Source organism: Leucopleurus acutus (assembly GCF_964270905.1).
Source record: "Leucopleurus acutus genome assembly, chromosome: 15".
Taxonomy (NCBI): Eukaryota; Metazoa; Chordata; class Mammalia; order Artiodactyla; family Delphinidae; genus Leucopleurus; species Leucopleurus acutus.
The window spans coordinates 34328721-34351380 of record NC_139157.1 but is presented as its reverse complement, the minus strand read 5'-3'; the positions used below and the strand labels follow the sequence as shown (position 1 = coordinate 34351380).

Sequence of the window (22660 nt, the reverse complement as noted above, 5' to 3'; positions counted from 1 at the left end):
AAATCAAATAGTAAAAAAATCAATCCAATTAGAAAATGGGCAAAAGACATGAACAATCATTTCACTGCGGAAGATATACAGATGGCAAATGAGCACATTGTTAGCCATTACTGAGCGCAAATTAAAACCACAATGAGAATCACTACATACCTATCAAAATGGCTAAAAAATAGTGACAACAACAAATGCCGGCAAGGGTGCAGAGAAACTGAATTACCTGTACCTCATTGAGGAGACTGTAAAATGGTAGAGCCACATAGAAACACAGTTTGGCAGTCTCCTAAAAAAAAATAACAACATGCAACTACCAGCATTTCACTCTTGGGCATTAATCCCAGAGAAATAAAAAAATATTTTCACACAAAAACTTATCTACAAATGTTTATAGTAGCTTTATTCATAATAGCCCTGAATAGGAAATAGACCAAATATTCTTCAACGTGTGAATAGTTAAACAAATTGTAGTACATTCATACTATGAAATACCCCTCAGCAGTAAAAACGAGTGAACTATTAATTCATTCAAAAATCTGGATGAATCTCCAGAGAATTATGCTGAGTGAAAAAGCCAATCCCAAAAGGTTACATACTGTATGATTCTCTTTATATAACACTTTTGAAATGGCAAAATTATTAAAATGCTGACTAGAATAATGGTTAAAAGGTGTTAAGGAGGAGATGGGGGAGGTGGGAAATGGATGTGGCTATAAAAGGGCAACATGAATCACAGGATGATAGAAATGCTCTGTATCTTGACTGTATCAATGTCGATACCCTGGCTGTGATGTTGTACTCTATAGCTTTGTAAGATGTTACAACCAGGTGAAACTGGATGAAGGATACATGGGATTTCTCTGTATTATTGCTTACAATTTCATGGGTCCACAATCATCTCAAAATAAAGGGTTTAATTTAAATGTGTGTGTGTGTGTGTGTGTGTGTGTGTGTGTGTGTGTGTATACTATGTGTGTGCTGCAGTGCAACTTCTCATACCAGTGTCAGACTGAGAAAGCCTCAGGCAAATACAGGAACACATGCAGACAAAGGGAAGCAGTAGAAGGAGCCTGAAGAAAATGAATAACCCCGAAACTGCAGTAAGTCCTTAGGAGAGTCATGATAGCAGAAATAGAGGCAGTGGGCTATACTGATACTGGAAAAGATGTGAGCCTCTTCCTACCTTTGGGACTTCCAGAGGGACTCTAGAGCAGCACTGTCCATTAGAACTTTCTGCAAGGATGGACATATAATTTGAGCTGCCCAGCACTGCAGCCAACAGCCACACGGGGCTCATGAGCACTTGAAATGTAACTAAGGTAACTGAGGAACCCATAAATTTGTTTACTTTAATTAATTTAAATTTAAATAGCCACATAATGGCTAGTGGCTACCATATTGAAAAGCATTTCCTTTTTCTACTAAAAGAAAAAAAAAGCTTATACGAGAGCCTAGGTTTTGCTATTGGTAAAGTGCTTCAGAGCTGGGGTAATTTGGGCATCCTTGTATCACCTTGATTGTCCTCTCATACTAATGATGTCAGCAACAAACAACTTATAGTCTCTTACACATGTAGTAGGTGATGTATGATTATGGCCAAACGGGGTCGATGTGGAAGGCTGGTTATTAATATTCATGGGACAGGCATTCCAGAAAGTAAAAATATCACTTTTCAGATTTAAACAAATCTTTCCAATCTTTCCAAGATGATCTGATTACAAAATAAAAAGCCAGTGGTTGGAGAGAACTTAGAGCAGATTTGAACTGTAGGCAATATATTGCTATGGTTCTAAGTAAGTTCTCCTAAGAGCTTCTTGCAGAGTAACAAAAGACAGGAGAGGCAATGAGAAGTTACCAGGTGCCATGGGTGTAAGTATGCAGCGAGGAGAGCCTGAATATAATGGCAGCTGCAAACACTGAAATGGCCCTTCACAAACTGGTTAAAGAAAAGCAGAAAAATGGGGCCAAAATGACTCCCAGACCACGATGCTGGGGCACTAAGAGAAGGCTGGTGTACTAAAATGTGGAAAAACTGGGAAGGAAACACCGTGCTCAGTTCCTGATATATTGTTTCTAACGTCAAATGGTCATCCTTAAGCAGAGATGGTCCTATCCAGTTCCTCTTAAACAACTGTTTGCCAGCAGGCTGCATCAGAATTAACTGGGGAAAATTTTAAAATACAGATTCTAGTAGGGCTTCCAAAAATTCTAAATCAGATTCTCCAGGGTAGAACCCAGGAATATGTTTTCTTTTTTTAAAGTTCCCTAGTAGATACCAAAGTTTACTTAGCTTTGAGAAATACTGTTATAAATCATGAAATAAGTAAAAGAAAATCAGGACTACATATGTCAACTGGGAAATGATACAAATTTGGGAGTTAGTTAAATCTTCAAGAATAAAAACAAAACAAAAGCAACTCTGGATAGATCTGCTCCCCTGAGAGTGAGAACAGAGTATCTGGGACACGTGCAAAGATAAATATTTAATGTTATTACCTGAAATACATCAGCATAGACAATGAAATACATATGTATGTGTTCAATACTTTTAACCTATAGCCCTGAGGAAGGGATGAGAAAAATGTTAATATTTGAAGTACACTAATCAGAAATATAAACCCAGGGTGACTAGTTAACACAAAAAAGATTAATCAGAAGTTCATACTCTTAAAACAACTATCACAAGTGTCACCTACATTTATCTCATATTAACATAGTTTTCTTAATTAGAATAATGAATACCAGTCTTAAGATTGCCTTATTGGTGAAATGAGTGGTGTTTAAAATGTGTTGATTAGTTTCAAATGTAACACAGGAGCTCCTGTTCCTGCAAAGGGGTATAAGAATCTAGTGAGCCCAGTATAGGCCCTGGGCTTCACAATCCTGGTTCAGCAGTTGATTCAAAGCAGTTTTGTCATCTAACTAGAAAGATAGCTGGAATATTGCTGCAGAAGTCTCTAATGAACCTTTCATGCAAGGTGCTGTCAGAGTATTTAAAAAGACAAATAGATGGGACTACATCAAGCTGACACACAGGTCACATAAGTGTTTTGATGCCTGCTTGCAAATAAACATCTTACATTTGACAAAATTTCATTGCATGAGACCACGTACTTCGAAGGATTGAAGGCTACCAAAATCTACCAGAAATAACCTAATAACTGTGAATGACAAAATCCATTCTGGTCAGTTTGCAACAAAAGTCATTTTCTCCAGAAAAGTTGGCATGACTTTTTTTTAATCAGTCACTGTTAATAAATAGGATGAAATTAATATTCACCATGGGTTTATTTCAATAAATAAGAGCTACTAAATTTTACTGAGCATTGAGGTTGTGGTTTTTTAAAACATGATGTTCCCTTGAAATAATTCTGCTTTGTTTTTTAGAGAAAACTGACTTAGAGAACCAACCAGCATAAAGCCCAACAGTAAAAATACAATGCTGCAGGTCATTTGTCAGATGAATGGCATCTATCAGTAGATAATTTCACTGTCAAATTTTTAATGAGAACTTGCAAATGAATGGCTTATTGTTCCAAGTAAGAAGAGAACGTTCTTAACAGCAGAAGTTTAACTTTCCATTCTTACTTCCATCTTTAGTGGTTTAAAGCACTCATTTAAACTTTAAAGCACGTTGCAATAAGAAGTAGTTTACTAAATGTCATCTTTAAAGAAGTCTTCTTCAACATAATGTTATTTCTATACCAAAAAAGTTTCATTAGGTATATTATCAGAAAATTCCGATGTTCTAATTAGTAGTTGACCAAAACTATATCATATATCAATCCAGGTGTGATCACACAACCCGTCAAGCACTTGTTAGTGTAGAGCACCACATGACACACCTTTGTAGCTGTTCTGTCTGACTTCATGAGGATTCTTGACTTCTTTGAGAGGGCTATGGTGACTTAATGAGCTTTGTTACTGCAAATTCAGCATACTGCCAGGTATTCAGCAGCCATTCAGTGAATTAGCTGAATAAATGGATATTCTTGGGGATTTATTTAATCACTTGATTATTTATGTTTCCTTATAGTTAAGTATCATTAAGAAAGATAATCGTTGATCCTGTTATTTGAAAAAGAAAGTTTTGTTCTTCTTTTTATTAATAATCAGTGGATAGAATAATTGCACAAAGACTTTGTGGATAGGTCTCTGCCTCTATAAAATAAAATTTTGTTGATCCAGAATGCTGTCTTATTCTAAAAAGAGTAGATTTACTAGAAATGCAGAAAAACACTTTTTTTTTTTTTTAATGGACAAATTACGAGAGGGCAGGGTATAGAGAAAAGAAAAAGAAAATGGATCCTTGGGGCAGTCAGCTGGTTCTCCTGTCGCGGCTCTGATGCACTGGGAGAGACCAGACCGAGGCAGCCAGCGTGGGGACGTCAGCATAGCAATCTCACAGCCTGTGGCTGACCTTCCAAGCTCGGAGCTGCCCCCTCCGCGTCCGATCCGACGCGTCTCACTAAGCTGGTCTTCCAGGATTTACAACCCTCCCTCTCCAGGCCGGTCCCGCCGTGGCGTATTTTCCTACCTGCCAACGGAAGCTGCACCTGCGTTAACCTTCCTCGGGCGGCCATGATTTACACCCGACCCCAGAGCCCGCTCCCAGCCCGGTCACTAGGGTCACAGTCACCTCCTAATCCTGATTTTTTAAAGCATGCAGTGCGTGTATAGTCGACCTGGAATTTTTTTAGGTGTCATCTCTATTATTATCTTCTTATTTGTCCTTTCTTTGAGAGAAAAACTTGATAGCAGTGGATGTTATTTTATACGCTCCCCCCCCCCCGCACCGGCTTCTGTTTTACTACAGCACATAACTGGTACTCAAAGTACATTACTGTCAAAGAGCATCTGTAAACGTATCCAGTTGCATATGACTACAGTACAAAGGAGAATGGAAGGGAGGCAGGGAGGGAGGGAAGGAAAAGAGGAAGGTCCAGCCTGTGTCTGTTCTAAGACAAGTTCAAATTTTTATTATTGTCAAGTTCCTATTATCTCTCTGAACATGCTAAATCGTTGCTGAGGTTTTTTTTAATTACTGGAATAAATACGTACACTATAATATATTTAAATAGGGATTTATTTAAATTAGTAACTATGTTACTAATATTCAAAATCAGAGTGGTCTCTGATAATGAACACAATTCAAAACTCACATGATTTGATTTCACAAGTTCTGGGAAAAACTGTTTTAAATATGTTTTAGGCCTTTCCGGATGTCAATAAAGAAGTAACCAAAAAAAGTCCTTTGGTCTGTGGTTAGAATTCACACATCGTTTATGGGGCGGGTGTTCTTTCCTTAACTGACACAAGTGCTGAATCACTAAAACCAACCCTTCTAATCTAGAGTAAAACGGTTTAGACCTAATCATAACAATCAGAAAATCAGAAAGTTAATTTCATTACATAGATTAGTAGAAGCCATCCCCATTTCCTAATAAATTATTTCCTTTAAAATAACAAAATCTTCTCAAATAATGTCTTTCGCCATTTAAAAATATTATTTCACATGAAAAAGTTCTGTTTCATTTAAGTAAATTTCATCTAACAGCTTTGCTAAAATCTTAGTTTTAAAAAGGTGCAATCTTTCCAAATATTTATTAGAAGTAGAAAAAGTAGATGTCCCAATTAAAATGTAAAGTTTTCAAATTCAAGACTTTGAATACTGCATCAAAGATAGACATTTCTAAAAATAATTTTTTAGATTTTTTTTAACACCTTACTTGCAATTACCTTCTCTCCCGTTCTCAGTGCTTACTCACCAGTCATTTAGCAGGGCCTAACAAAATTTATTAGTATTATAGTATACAAAAGTATAAACTACTACATGTAAGGCAAAGTTTTTTCTTTTCCTTTAGTGTTTTTCAGTGTTAAATAATTGACTGATAATTTGTACCTATTCAAATGAATTTGGTAGTTAATAATCCTAACCAAAATGTCTATTTCACAGCAGTTAAAAATCTAGCAGCCAATAAAAAATACAAGTTTTACTTAATTTATTGCTTACTCACTTCTTTATACTTACAAGATGAAGGAAGTATATGAATAATCTATATTTATATGATTATATGTAAAAACATAGGCTAGCTCTCCATTTTTTAATATTTTTATTGCATAGTCAAGGTTGGTACTTAACAATTAAGTTAGAAAATTTTAAGTATGAACATTCTACAATAGATGTGAATAACGTGTGCCATTGTACAAAAATGCCCACATTTTGGAACATTTCCACTTAAGTAAACAACACAAAAATTTTACTGACAGTTATTTTCCTCCACAGCTTTTGAAAATAATACAACTGATATTATCTTATCTGAGCTTCTTTTGCTTGTTTTTAATGTACCTATTTTAGGGATTTTTCCTAAAATAAGGCCTGCTTCAGCTAAGTTTTAGGGAAAAATGTGTTCCATTCAAGTACAAACACAAAATTGCCCTAAACTTTAAAAATTCTTTTACATTTTTAAACTTCAAATATTTTGATTCTATTTTTAAAAATGTAATGTTTAGTTAGACTGAAAAGGTAATTCATTGATCTGTAGTGTATGGCCTAAAGGCAATCTAAGAGCCAAATTGTACAGCAGCTACAATTTGGCTCTTAGAAGTGTTAAGCCTTAGATAAAAAATGATTCCAAAGTTTTTATAGGAAAAAATTCAACATCATTTCAAATAAGATTATGCCTTAATGAATATAATTTTTGCATATTACCAAATCAACATTTTTTCAAATAAAACTGAACGTTTAGGTTTATCAAGTTCTATTCTGACAGTCATCTTAGTGTCCAACCATATACCACTGACACAAATAGAGCAAATTTATATTTATTTAATAAATCATATTATCAATTTCAAATATTGGGATATAATGTTTTACTTAATTTTAAAGCTTAGATATAAAAAGTATTCAACTTTCACTCTCTGTGAACTTAGGTCATCCAGAATCAAGAGCAGTTTTAAACCTGTGAAGCTCAACAGAATATGTTGTAAATATGTAGCAAATTTTACTGTAGAAATGTAATTCTTGTCTTTAATAAATCATGATAAATATAAGCTCATGTACAGAAATACTGGTGCTCTGTTTTGAGTTAGCTGAAATTCTTTTTTAAGAATGTGACAGGCCATATTTCATTAGATTTTTACATAATTTTATTCCTCTTGAGTCTGTATGGACCAATATCAATATTGTGAATTCATATTAAAAAGTGAAAAAAGTTTTCTTTTGTCCTAATATTTAAAGCCTATGAAATATGAATAAATGCAAGTTGAATACAATGTTATAATTTTCAAATTTTTGCTGATTTTACTACCATATCCCTAGCTGATTAAATTAAGCTTGAAGAAAATTAAATTCAATTAGCCATAAAAGAATTATGTCGGAATTAAAATAGCACAATTTTTTGCCATATGAACTCTTATATATGCATCAAATTAATAAAAGTCATGTTCATATAATGTATAATTCACTATGTATCATTATTCAATATACTTATCTAACCGGTTTAATTTTTTAATGTCATATTTCAATACTTATCAAACTGCAATTGTAACCAGTAATCAGTAATAAGATATTAAAAGACAAAACAAATGTTTATTAATACAAGTTATTTCTTGTGTATGTTTATAACCCAACTGTATAGTCAAACAGTAAATAGTTATAAAATTTCTAAAAGCATTGATGGTTCTCTAAGGATAGGATTCACTATAGAATTTTGTAAACTCTTCAAGTAGGCAGAGCAAGAATAAACTTCACTCTAAGTTTTATCCCTGGGGCAAATAGGCAAACAGGTAACTTGAAAATGTAAATAATAATAATAATTTCAGCAGATAACTCCAAGGATTAAATATCTTTATAAATACAATTTAAAAATTTAATAAGATTAAATATATGTGTACTTGTACTAAATTTGTGTATAGATGAGAAAATATAAAGTATTATTTAAGTTGTGTTAATGTGTTGTATTAGATATATTCACATATATTTATGTATAGACATATATAAAATACATTTATACATGTATTACATATGCTTACACACCCAAATCTATACAAAGACACCTGGCCCATAATAATCCTTCAGTATTTAGAGCTATAATCATAATCACTAAGCTACCATAAACTATGTGCTGATAACAAACATTTATCTCTGACACTCTCTCATTCTAGTGCTCTAATTCATTTATTTTCATTGACAAACTAGTCCACTTTCTCCTGTTTCTCCTCCAACAGAGACTTTTTTTTTTCTTTCTTTTTTTTTTTTTTTTGGCTTGACCAACTCCTCCTCTATCCATATTTTCCATGTTGGTGTTCTCTGAGATCCACATATTTCTTCTGACCTGACACATGGACTACAGGGCAATCCCTGAAACAAACTTCTTTCATGCACTTACTATTCTGTAATATTAAATCTGAGCATTTTACTATGCTTTTTACTTCAGACATACATTTTTGTGGGCTATTGTTCATCTGCATCTGAATGTCCTACAGGAGCTTCATACTCTTTGGAATGTAACTGAATCATGCCTCTATCTCCAAAACGACTGCTGCTCTTGCAGCAAGTCTTATAAGTAATATTTTTATCACCTACCACGTTTGCTTAGCCCAGAAACCTCCAGTCTGTCATCAACCCCTCCCTCTTGCTCACAGCTTCTCATAAACTGTCAAGTTCAGAATATTCTACCCAAAAAGACCACCGATCCTGTCTTTTCCCTTCTATTTGTAGCTGCTATTAGCTCCTTGTTGTTTGTCTCATATCCATCTAGTAAACCTCTACAGGAACGGATGTCTAATCTACCATCTGAGATGATTTTTTTGCCTTAAACATTTCAGAAATTCTTTAGCTTTATCTATAATTTTCAAATTTACAATGAACATGATCTACTTTTTTACCGTCAGGAAAACACATTATAAAAATAATATCCTTTTAAAGGTTCCTATTGATTACAGCATAAATTCAATACCCTTATTATAGTTCAGAAGCCACTTAAACTATGACCACAAATTATCTGATCACCTATTATTCCCTGAGCTGTTCTTGAACCGTATTTCAAATTTCCAAACTTGTATAATGATCTAAACACTTTTCTCTCATTCTGAAATTTTCTTATTAGCCTGCTCAACTTCTATATAGGCTGCAGAAAAAAAAGTCACCACCTCTTGTTAAGTTTTTTGTGTGGTAAGCTGTTTGGGTGGTAAGTTCCCAGTGTTCTCAAAACAGTTTATATCTATTAAAGCACCTTTCACATTGTATCACAAATACTGATTTTTTAAAAATCTATCTTCCTTCACTGGCCTAAGGAGTCCTTAAGGGCAAGAATCAAACTCTATTCATTTTGTAGAAGGAAGGATAGAAGGAAGAAATGAATTGTAGATATACAAAGAATGTAGATATACAATTTAAAGGAATAATTTCCATGATTTTAACATATTTTGGCAGGAAAAAGAAATATGATATTTACTATATTCAAAACACAATATTTAAAAATATTACCTCCTCCAAATCTTACTTTTCCCAAGAGGGAAGAACATTTCCATGGTATTTAAAAATTGCTATAAGAAGCACTTTTGAACATTATATTTATGGGCTTATTTAAGTAAAACTATGCTCTGACTTCTGCAAATGTACACATGGTTTCATCAGTATTCTTTCTGATAAACAGAAGAAATGGCTAATGGAGTCTCTAGTCATAGGGAAGACAAGAGTTCTAGCATTGCTTTAGTTGTTTTTGCTAATGTAGACTGATATCTCCAAGTTGCCAATTCTTCTAAGAGTAAAACTCTTACAATATCCAAAAGGACCATATATGGTTCTCCACAATTTCCTCTCTAGTATCATTTCTGTTCACTCTCCTCCTCCTTCCAGGCTTACTGGTTTCTCACTTTTTCTGGAATATGCCAACACACTCTCACCATAACACTTCGCTAAAGATATTCTCTCAATTTGGAAAGCCATTTACCCAGATATCTGTTTGGTAAACTCCCTCACCTCTCTCAGCTAGAGAGAGCTTGCTGTACTTAAATCATCCCCTGCATGCTTTGTAACTGTGTAGAAAGTTGATTAATTCTTCTGTTACTTGGAATTAAGGTTTTTGAAAATTCTGGCTAACTCAAATGGATCTTAGATCTAAAGATAAGATAAAACTCTTGTAAAAAAAAAACTGTGCAGTAATGGGTTAACTATTACTTGGGGTGCTCAAACTCTGCACATTTCAAAGAAAGGACTAGCCCTTGCTTGGCTCCTGAGAGATAACATCTAAGCCCCTGGAATATCCTGCCAGATAGAGTGTTTCTGTATATCTGGGATCTTGGGCCACACCAGATAGTTTATGGGAACAATGTGATCTATGGTGAATGCCTGTTTTTGTTCACTTGGGGTTCTGGATCATACCACTTAATCTCTAGAGGGCCTAGAGACCCAGTAGCTAAGGTCAGTCACACAAATCTTCAACGCCTATGTAACTGCTCCCATAAAAACACTGGACACAAAGGCACAGATGAGCTTCCCTAACTGGAAATACCTTGTCCTTGCTGTGACACATCATCGCTAGGAGAATTAAGCACTATCCGTGTATCTTCACTGGGAGAGGATAACTGACAGTTCGTGCCTGTTTTCTCATACACCTTGCCGTATATGCCTTTTTCCTTTGCTGGCTTTAGTTTCTATTAGTTCCCTGTGATAAACCATAACTCTGAGTATAACAGGTTTTCTGAGTTCTGTATTTCTAGAAAATCAACAAGACTGGGAGTGATCTGGTAGGCCCCCAACACAAAACAGGAGGAAATTTTTGTGACTTTGGGTTAGGTAACATGATAACAAAAGTATGAGCCCCCAAAAAATTGATAAATGGGCTTCTAAATTTAAAACCTTTTTGTTTCAAATGATAACATTATGAAAGTGAAAAGACAAGCCACAGAAGGGAAGAAAATATTTTCGATTATATATCTGAAAATATTTGCAAATCAAATATCCAGAATACAGAAATAAGTCTTATAGCTCAATAACAAGAGGACAAAGATTGGCAAAAAATTTGAAGAGACATCTTATTTTAAAAAAGACAAATAAATTCCTAATAAGCCCAGGAAAAAATGTTCAACATCACTTGTCATTAAGGAAATGAAATTAAAACTACAATGAGATACCTTTGGCTATGATACAAAAGACAGTACCAAGTTTTGGTAAGGATTTGGAGAAATTGGAATCCAAATACGTTGTAAATGGGAACGTAAAATGGTACATTATTCATGTTATCTCCAAAAGGGAAATAATACAAATGACCTTTAACTGGTGTTGGATAAACAAAATGTGGTATATCCATACATAAAATACTATTTAGCAACAAAAACACACCAGAATATTAATATATGCTCCAACATAGAGGAACCTTAAAAACATTAAGCTAAGTAAAAGAAGTTAGTTTCAAACGACTACATACTGTGTGATTTATTTTATATGAAATGTCCAGGAAAGGCAAATTTATAGATAGAAAGCAGAGCAGTGGTTGCCTGGGGCTGGAAATGTAAGCAATAATGATTGGCAAATAGCTCAAGGGAGTTCTTTGAGGTGATGGAAATAGTCTAAAATTGGTGGTGGTTGCACAACTCTATAAATTTACTAAAAATCATGAATTGAACACCTATAATGGATGAATTTTATGGTTTAAAAAATTATACATCAATTAAGCTGTAAGAAAAATCTAATGGGAAAGCATAGAAAAATAAACAATAAATAATAACCTACATGATATATAAGAAGATAGTGTTTTGGTTAAAAAAAAATGAAGAATATAATAATGAAGATAGGGAATATAGCGAAGGAGGAACAGAAAATTTGCAGTATTAAACAGGGTGGTTAGGTAAGCCTCATAGAGAAAGGAGTTAGCCAAGTTGACATCTGGTTGAAGAGCTTGCCAACCCAAGGGAAGAGTGTGAGCAAAGTTTTAAGGCTAGAGCATATCCTCAAGTTTGAGGAACAGTGAGGAGGTCAGTGTGGCAAGAAGGAGAAGATTAGCAAACAATAAACTCAGAGAAATAATGGGAGTAAGGAGAGAAAAATAAAAAGCCTTATTATCCATTGTAAGGTCCTTATTTTAAGAAAAAATGGGAGAGCCATAGGAGGTTCTTTAACAGAGGAATGGCATAATCTGGCATACCACTTAAAAGCATGACTCTGGATGCTATGAGAATAGACTTCAGGAGTGAAAGAGAAGTAGGGAGACAAATTAGGTGGCTATTTTGATAATCCTGGCAATAAGTTATGATGATTTGAACCAAGGGGGAAGATGGAGGTTGCAGTGCGAGTGGTGATATTCTGGATAAAGCATGGGGGAAAAATTGGCATCAATTTTTCTCCTTTTAAAAGTTAATTCATACTTTTAAAAGAATTAGAAGATAATACATCAAAATGTTAATCATATTTCTCTCTATTTGATAAAGTTATTGAATATTTGTGCTTCTACTTTGTCTAACTTTCTAGCCATGTGCACGTATTATTTCTATAGAGAAAAACAGAATGTTTTTCAATATCCAGTTCATTGAACAAGATCATAATGCAAACAAACGTTGTTTTTGCAAAACTTTTAAGTCAACACCAAACTGGTTCCATATATGAAGTAAATAGTAATAGATGGTAATGTTAGCAATATGCAGAATAGTCAAAGAAGCAACAGATATTTCCTGAATACAGAGCGGCGAACTCACCTTTCCATAAACATGTGGTAACATTATTACCAACTAACTTTCCTGGCATTATATGACTCTCTCCAGAATGTCTAATGTCTAATTTTTTTAACTGATAGTAAGTGCAGTTCCAGTCATAATAAATATAACTTACATCAGTAAGGAAATTTTGTCATGCTGAGATAATGAACAACCTCAAATTCTCAGAGATTCAAGTAACAAAGGTATATTTCTCATTTCATTACATGTCCAGTTCAAGTGGGTGAGGGAAGGGTCTCTAATAATTATAGTTACTTAGGGACCCAGACTGTTGAAGGCTCCATTTTGACATGATCTACCAGGATGAAATATGTTAAATTATGAACTAGTTCTTAAAGCATCAGTCCAAAATGATACACCTTATCTCTGCTCTCATTACATTGGCCAATGTAAGTCCTATGGCCACAAAAGTGTAGGGAAGTCTAATTCTATGATGTACTTGAAAGAAAGAGAAAAATCTATGATAATTATTTTTACAAGATGTGAGATAAGAGAAGAAAATGTTAGACCTTCAATTCATACTCATTTTTATATAAACAAAATTAACCTATACTAATATTTAATACAAAGGTTTTCTAAAATTTAATTTTAAACTCCATTAGTATTTAATAATAAAGGAATCTTAATTTATTCCTACATCAGATGGTCATATGACATGTATAGTCCACAATATATTGAGACAGATTGGGAATTCCAAAAGAATAAGAGTTAAAAGAATTGTCCTAATTCATTCATATACTTGCAATACTTCCATATAATGGATTTTACATGAGTCAAGTAAGGTTGTTTTAAGAATTATTATAATCTAATTTCAACTATCACAAAATAGACAATAACTTTGTAAGATGCCTACAAAGACATTTGAGAATTGCAGACCCTATCAAGAAGATGGCAGAATGACATTTCTATTCCTAGTACAAACTTGTCATCAGCTACATACAATTGTTGTCTAAAGAAACTGCCAAAACCAGATTTATAAAGAAGGTGACTTCACATATGGATTGATGGCCACCAACATTAATGATAAATCTTCCCTAAGCATATATTTTATATGGTGTATACATGCTGTATACTGGACCTTTATAAGATATCTTTAAGAGCTATTATTTACAAGTACTGAAATAAATACATTAGAGCTATGTCTTTGAATCACTCTATCACGATATTAAATCAACATTTTTATAAATATTGAAGTATTCAGTAATGGAAATGTTTAATATTTTCAATAATGTTCAATAATAGTTAATATGTTATAACAAAGTTAACTTTTGTGAGAGAAAATGGGTTTTATTAATAAAAATTTAAATTGTTTAAAATACTATTAATTTTATATTTACTTTATTCTCTTACAATTTTAATTATTTGGTATGCCTTAGAATGACCATAAATATCAATAAAGAAACTGATATATTAAGGTTTATATTATAAACAAAAATAAATTATATATAATTTATTTTTTCCACCAAAACTCTCTCTCCCCAGATTTTCATAACTTTGTCAAATGCACAAACCTAATCATTTAGGTCAAAGTCCCCTCATGCATCCTTTAGTCTACCCCTTCCTCACACCTCATATCAAATCCATTAGCAAGTGCTGACATTTCTACCTCCAAAGCATATCCTAAATTGGTCATTTCTCTTCCAGCTGAATGAAGGCACCATGATCTCTCTTCTGGATTATTACATGGTCCTAATGTGTCTCAACCCACTTTTGCCCCACTAACACCAGAGCAGCCAATGATTCTCCTAAAAAGGTGATCAGGTCCTGTCAATCTCTTGCTGCAAACTGGTCATTAGCACTGATAAAATCTAAACTCCTTGAAATGCTCTTGCCCACTCCTTAAACCTCTTCTCATAAGATTTCCTCTCTGCTTTCTTCTGTATGTTCAACGTACAGGGATATTTTTCTCTTCCTCAGACTAAGCCCCTTTTGGTCCCCAAATGTTTGCACTAGGTGTTCACTCTGTTTGAAATACTCATCTCCTGGATATTTTCTTGTCTGATTCCTTCTAAACATTCAGGTCTCTGCTACTAAATCAGCTCTTTAGAGTGGCCTTCCCTGATCATTTTATCTTAGAGGTCTCCATTTGCTTCCCCAGCCCCACTCTGTACTAAATTATGTGTTCCATGGCCTTTAAGGCCTACAAAATTTGTACATCCCCACGTCCTCAGCCTCATCTCCCACTACACTTCCCTTCAATTGCTCTGCTTTATCCTCACCGTCTCCTCTTTGTTTCTTAATTAGATGAAGAAATCTGTTATGTGGTTTGCACTTGCTCTGTCCTCAGCAGAAATGTTCTTCCAGAAATGTGCAAGGCTCATTAGCTTAGTTTCTTCTGGCCTCTGCTCAAATTTCATCTCATCAGAGATATCTGCCCTGATCACCCTATCAAAAGATCATCTCTTCCCTCTGCTTTGCTTTACTCTCTACCTATTTAGCTCTTCATGGTACTTGTGTATATTTTAAACCTGTGGGTTGTTTGTCATTTGTTCCAGCCACTGGAACATAAGCTCCAATAGGGTAGCGGCTTACCCCATCCCCTCCATGATTCTAGCCTTTTGAATAATGCTTGGTAATGTGTTATTGTAATTTATATAAGCTAGTACATGCTGAGGCTTACTTGATGTTTGTCTATAAAACATGCTGCTATGATCATTGTAATACAATCATTTTTGCTTTTTGTAATTATATTTTAAGTTAATTTCTAGAGGTCAGATGTTTATGTACCTGTTATATGTGGATGCTTATTGCCCAGTTGAGACCTAAAAAGTCTGTAACCGTTTACACACCCACCGCCTGTGCCTCCTCTCATTTCTGCACATTCACACCTACAATGGGTTTTGTGGATCTTTTTAATATCTGTGACCTAAGAAATGATTGAGTGATTTATTGCTGTATTTTATTGTTAGTAAATTTGAAAATTCTTATATGATTCTGGCATGTAAGCTGCCTTTTATATCTTTTTCCCATTTAAAAATTTTATATTCATGTTTGTTTATTGTTATTTAATAAATTCCTTATACACTGAGGATATTTACATTCTATCTGCTATATATATTATGAATATTTTCCCAGTTTGTAGTTTGTCTTTCATCCACATTTATGCAATTTTTTTCAAGAAGGAAGTTTTCTATTTCATAAATTCGATGTTTTCATTTTTTAGAGTCCCTAGTTTAATATTCTTCTGTGGCTTCTTTGAGCATTTTTATTGTTAATATTTTAACTTTTAATATTTTTTCTCCATTTTAACTTATGTTGGGATATGCAGCAGTAGCAGAATTCAAATTAGTTTTACTTTTTAGAAATGGTTGATCAGTTTTCCTCATACTATGCCAATATTATGGTAATCACAATAATAATAGTTAAGATTTACTGCAAGATTTCTATTGGTCAGCCATTTTGCTAACTATTTTATATACAATAGCTCAATTGATCTTCACATCAAAAAAAAAACTTCACATCAATTTTCAAGGTTATGATGAAGCTTTTTTTTTCTTAAGAGAGGGACAAAGCAAATGTTGAATGTTGTAAGTTGACCATGAAATCATCTCTCATGTGTAAACAGTCAGGAGGCCAAGTCCTGAATGTATAACACACAGATCTATGCCTTATCTCATGAGGTAGGGCAATCCAATACGTGTCTGAGCAACATGCTATTGAGTGTATCATGCTGCCTATTATCATTGTTGTTGTAAACTGGGAGTATTCAATCCAGTACCACAGAACCTTACATGACTTCATGTCGCCTTCCTCAAGTTCCTTCAAACCTCCATTCCCCAAAAATCTCCTGTCATGGAGTCATCACCACAGCATGGGTGAAGCCTGGTTCCACTGCCTGCACCAACACTAGATGCATCAAGAGGAGGAAGAATATGTTTCCTTGCACTTAAAACAAGAGACACCAAAAAAATGGAAATAAATGCTTAGGAAAATATATTCCAAACGAAAATTGGAGTAGCAATATGATTATCAAACAAAATAGGACTTAATAAAAAGCTATATAGGGAAAAGGATGATAATAATAGAGTTGAAGATATAACCCTCATAGCATAAGGACATGGCAACAACTAAACCTCAAAAATATGATGGAACAAAAGATAGAAAGAAATGAGGAGTGAACTAGAAAAATGAACTGCTGAAGGACTATTTCACATAACCCTCTCAGAAAATGACAGGTAAAGCAGAAGAAAAATAAGCAGTGAGAGCAAGATCTGAACAAAACAATTAAAAACAAGCTATCTGGTATATATAGGGAGATAGTGTACTAAACAACAAAACATGCTTTTTGAGCTCACATGAAATATTTCCAAATAGGACATGTTTCATGTCATAAAGGAAGCCTGAATCAATTTCAAAGGAACAATAATATAATACAGACTATTGTTCTCTAACAACATACAATAGAATTAGTAATTAAAAGCAAAGAACAGCTAAAGGAAATTTTATAATATCAGTAAATAAAATAAATAGCCATTGGATTTAAAAGGAAAAAATGTTCTTAGAACTGAGTAAGAGTGAAAATACTACATGGCAAAATTTATGGGAAACAAAGAAATATTTAGAGAAAAATACAGGTTTAAGCACACTTATCAAGAAGCAAGAAACGTTTTTAAAATGACTGTGATTTAAACTAGGAAGCTAGAAAAGGAGCAAGAGAGCAAACAGAGGACGCAGGAAAATAATGAAAACTAAGTCAGAAATCAATGAGAGAAGCAAAACAACAGAGAATTTTAACAAAACCAAATTCTTATTTCCCTCCAAAAAATTCTATGTCCAGTAGTTCTTACAGAATTCTACCAAATTAAAGGAAGAGTTTAAAGCCCATTTCTGTTTTTGCAAATACCTCAGAAAATAGAAAACAACAAAATCTATGTAGCTCATTTTAGAAAGCTAGTGTTATCTTGAATCTAAAATAGTAGATGAGTCTATTAGCTCATTTCAATTACGATCAAATGTAAAAATCTTAAATATAATATCAAACTCCTACACTGTATTTCAAATGTATATATGTATAATATGAAAGGATCCTTCAATTTGAAAAGTCTTTAAAGGTAATTTACATTAGCAGACTAAGGAAACCAAACCATGTTATTATCTTAGTCAATGATACAGTATTAAGTTCAATACCTATTTATTATGAAAATACCTAGAAAGCAAGGAATAGATCGGAACTTGCTTAATTTAGTGATAGTTAAACACCAGTTCTAGAGCATTACACTTAATGGAGGAATTTTAGATGCATTTTCTTTATGATTCAGAATTCCCATTATTTAACACAGTACTGGAGGCCCTGGACTATACTATGAAGGTAAGAAAAAACGGACAGTTGTAGAACATGGTAGGGAAGAGACACAACTTGATATTTTCTAATGACATCAATATCTATTTAGGAAAACCAGAGAAATAAAAAAGATAAACTATGAGAATTAATGAGAGTTCATCAGTACTGCTAATAATACTCACCTGCATTTTTCCACTTCAGTGGTAACCAGTGAGACTAGAGGAAATACGACATCTATCAATATAGCAATATAGTATGTGTACGTGTCTGCATTCTAGCTTAGAATACATAAGATCTCTATGGAGACATATTTTTTAAATTCTAATACATGATCCAAAAAATGAGCTTTTTGTTTGTTTGTTTGTTTGTTTTAATGAGAGATAAACTATGCTCATGGATGGGAAGACCTTACTGTTTAAAAAACTGAATTCATAATTAAAAACATGTCTACTTTTGAAATCCCAGCTCAGAATGGCTTCATTTGGAATTCTAAAAAATGACATCTAATTTATACAATATCTTGAGAATGAGAGAAAAAGACTTAACCCAAGTTCTATAATTTCAACATAACACAAAAACCTCGGTAGGATGTTATAAGATATAAAATTTATAAGCCAATTTCATACCCTAAAAGAAATATAAAAGTTCTTTAAAACTAATAAACTGAATTCAGTGATATATCACCAAATTGATTTTATTCCACAAATAAATGGTTTAACATTCAAAAACCATCAATGTAAAAAATCATATTATCACCACAAAAGTTATAGAAAAATATTTGATAAACATACATTCATGACTTTTTAAAAAACTGGTAAAAAACTAGAAACTTCTTTAAACTAAAACAAACATTATATTTAATAATAAATTATTAAAACTTTCTCTCTATGGTTGTGAGTGGGACAAGGAGGTCCTTTATCATTACTCTTATTCAATATTATACTAGAAGCACTAGCTAGTACTTCAACTGAAGGAAACTAAAGTACAATCATTGGAAAGAAGAAATAAGATTCAATCAATATACACAGAAAACTTAAATGTGTATATAACAAATCTAAAATAATCTAAAGATATATCCTTAGAATTCAACAAACACAACAAAGAAAAAATAAAAACTTCAAAAGATACCACTTATAATGGAATTTAAAAACTCAAATAACTGGGCTTCCCTGGTGGTGCAGTGGTTGAGAGTCCACCTGCCGATGCAGGGGACACGGGCTCGTGCCCCGGTCCGGGAGGATCCCACATGCCGCAGAGCGGCTGGGCCCGTGAGCCATGGACGCTGAGCCTGCGCGTCCGGAGCCTGTGCTCCACAACGGGAGAGGCCACAACAGTGAGAGGCCCGCGTACCGCAAAAAAAAAAAAAAAAAATCAAATAACTAAGAATAAATCTGAAATAGAAATGTAAGAACTCCACAAATAAAAATTATAAAATGTTATTGAAAGAAGTGAAAAGAGGTCTATTCATATAACTAGACAGATATACTAGGTTCGTGGATCAGAAGACTTCATTTAAAATGATGTGAATTCTCTCTAAACCAATGCACTGCTAATAACAAATGGGAGAACCAATTTTACAGTAGTAGTTCCCAAATTTGGCTGCATTTTTAATCATCAGGGAGATTTTTTTAAAGCCCAATGCTTATCACTTACATAATTAAATAACTGTCTTTTGAGAAGACAGCCAGGCTCTGAAAGTTGCTAAGAAAATAAATCTTAGACGTCCCCATCACAAGAAAAAGATTGTAATTACATGTGGTAACAAATGTTAACTAGACTTACTGCGGTGATCATTTTGCTATACATACAAATATTGAATCATTATTTTTGTATTCCTGAAACTAATACAATGCTATATCTAAATTAAATCTCAATTATTTTAAAAAGATTGATAATATCAAGTGTTGTCAAAAATATGGGTTAATTAGAGCTCTCATATTCTGCTGGTAGGAATGTAAAGTGGTATAACTATTAGTACTTAGGAAACTTGTTTTCCATTACCTACCCAGGCTGAACATATACACACTGTGTGATGTGGCAATTCCTCTCATTTATACACCCAGTTGAATGCCATACACATGTGAACAAACATGTACAAGAATGTTCATGATAACATTACTGTTGACATCTCCAACTGGAAATAATCCAAATGTCCATTAGTAGTGGAATGGATAAATAAATTGTGATATATTCATCCATTGGAATATTATACACACTGGAATAAATAAGCTATATAGAAAAGCATGGATTAATTTTACAAAGATAATGTTGAACAGATATGCCAAACATAAAAAGATATATACTATAGTTTTCCATTAATATAAAGTTCATAAATGGGCAAAATTCATGATAATGGTTACTTTTGGGGAGGAATGTGGATAATGATTGAGAAAGGGTATAAGATGGAACTTCCAGAATACTTGTAATTTTCTATTTCTTGACAATGATGGTGGTTACAAGAATGTACTTAATTTGTGAAAATTCATCAAGGTGTATGTTTCTTTCTCTTAATTGAGGTATAACATAATAGTAAAGTATTAAAAGATGAAGATAGTCTGAACACATGGAGAGACTATGTTCTTTTGTAAGACTGGATTTTTAAAGTAATCAGTTGATTTATTTAAAGACATGTTTGAAAGGTCTATGAATAGCTACATCAACTTAGAATAAAGGAGTAAAAACAAGAGATTGGTTTATACATGAACTATTATTCTAGAGCCATAGTTACAAAAATAATGCTTCAACACAATTGAGAAAATACAGACTAATGACATAGAAGAGATATTTCAGAGACAGACCAACCCAGATGTGAGCATAATTTTAAGACAGCAACACAAATCAAAGGGGAAAGGATAACTAGCTTAGTAAATGGTGCTGGGAAATTGTGGTTACTATACGGAAAAAAGCTAAAATTGGATTCCTCTCCCCTTCATGGCACAGTTTAAAAATTAAATGTGAAATATAAAACTGTAAAGTTGATATAAAATAACATAGGAAAATATCTTTGTAAACCGAACATGAAGAAGAACTTTCTTATGAGAAACCTCAAAAGCACAAAAAAATGAGACAAAAAAATGACTTGGGGCCAGCTTAAGAACAAAGATACATTTCATGATATTATATATATGGAAAAATACGGTCTGATTCAAAATAATCAATTTACAAATGAATTAAACAAAACCGTCTATATAAAACTGAAGGCTGCCTGCACCAATTCATTGCCTACAGGTGTGTGTATGTGTGCTTGTGTGTGTGTGTGTGTGTGTGTGTGTGTGTGTGTGTGAACTGGGTCTGACATTTGTCAAGCTTTGTTTTATTTCATAATATAATACCTAAAAAATTATTTTGTCTATAAAAAGGAAAGATTTACCTACCAAAAATTCTTCATCTTCCCAGTAGTTTGTCTGTATTTAACTCTACTACTGCCTCAATTCTATGACTCTGGGAACCAAAAATGCTTATTTGCCCAGAAAATGACTCTGTCTTACATGTATTCAAACCACTGCTTAAATATTCTACAGTATGTGTTGTATGTGTTGTAGATCTTAATGCTCTTTTACTGAATTAATACAGTAAGTTACACCAAAGCACACTAACTTATTCAATAATCTTAGCTGAACTCTGACTTTAGAACTCTGCCATAGATTCTTTAAAAATTATCTTGTAATTAGTAAACATTAACTTCTATACCTTCAAATAAGAATGCCATTATTTAAGAAATTGGAAGTTAGGCCACTGCAGAGTGAGAGAAGCGCTGATACAAGCAACTTTTAGAAGTGGTTAAGAGTTTGGTGAATTTTTCTTTCTAAATGCTGTGCTTTTAATAGTTGCTTTTTTTAAACTGTATTTTATATTCTAGAAACATAGATATGGAAAACTTAACTTTTCACTCGAGTTACAACCAATTTCAAAGAAAAGGCAGAAATAATTCATCATTCGTGTTGAACTATTTGAAGGCCAAGAAGCTTCACTCAATTCCTAGTCCCTACCCACCCCCCAGAGTCCTATCTCATTTCTCCCTTCTCCAATACTATTGGGTCTTGACCATTCCTCAGTTAATTACTTTCTCTGATGACCACCTTTCCTCTAACAGAATTCATATATTCTGTTAAAATTTTCTACGAAAATTCCCCAGAGTATATACCTTATGAGCACTTTCTAGCCAGAGATGGGAAGGTGCTTACCTTCAAAATAGAAGCCTGACTGGACTTCTAGGACCCTGGGGAGGGTCCTGAGGTCAAGGGAGTGGATGAATTCTTCCAGCGACAATGCCATTGCTTTGGCTTGGGTCTTGTGCAGACCTGGTACTTACAGAAGCTTTTGGCTTCTGGGTGTCACTTGTCTGCAACTGTAGTCTCACTTCATCATTCCTTTCTCAGGCAGGAATGTCACACTGGAGCCCGACTTGGGTGGAGTAGCTCTGTGTAGGGAGGGCAGTGAGGAGGCAGGGGACAAAAGGTGTTACAGCTCTTTTTAGTTCTCATTGTGGCTTCATTTCCTTCTGACATTGAAGTAGAACAGGATGGGGGTGTGGTGAGCATATCTGAACAGACACTGCCAAAAAAGCGAGAATTGACAAGTAGCTCTCTTTGTCTGTCGCTGGTCCAGGTGTGCATCTCAAGCAGGGGCTAGGATGCTTGAGGTCACAGTTGCTTGTGGTTTGTCAACCAG

The 22660-nt window shown here is 33.8% G+C and overlaps 1 protein-coding gene across 1 annotated transcript in view; it reads right to left on the bottom strand.

The window, feature by feature from the left end:
• THEMIS (thymocyte selection associated) overlaps nucleotides 1-22273 on the bottom strand; it is a gene marked incomplete at its 3' end in the record, with an annotated part of 160302 nt that extends 138029 nt beyond the window's left edge. The window contains exon 1 of the mRNA XM_082855240.1: nucleotides 22174-22273. Within this exon, the coding sequence (XP_082711366.1) occupies nucleotides 22174-22264 (91 nt within the window). The 5' untranslated portion in view covers nucleotides 22265-22273. The remainder of the gene's footprint in view (nucleotides 1-22173) is intronic.
• Nucleotides 22274-22660: the final 387 nt, after the last annotated feature.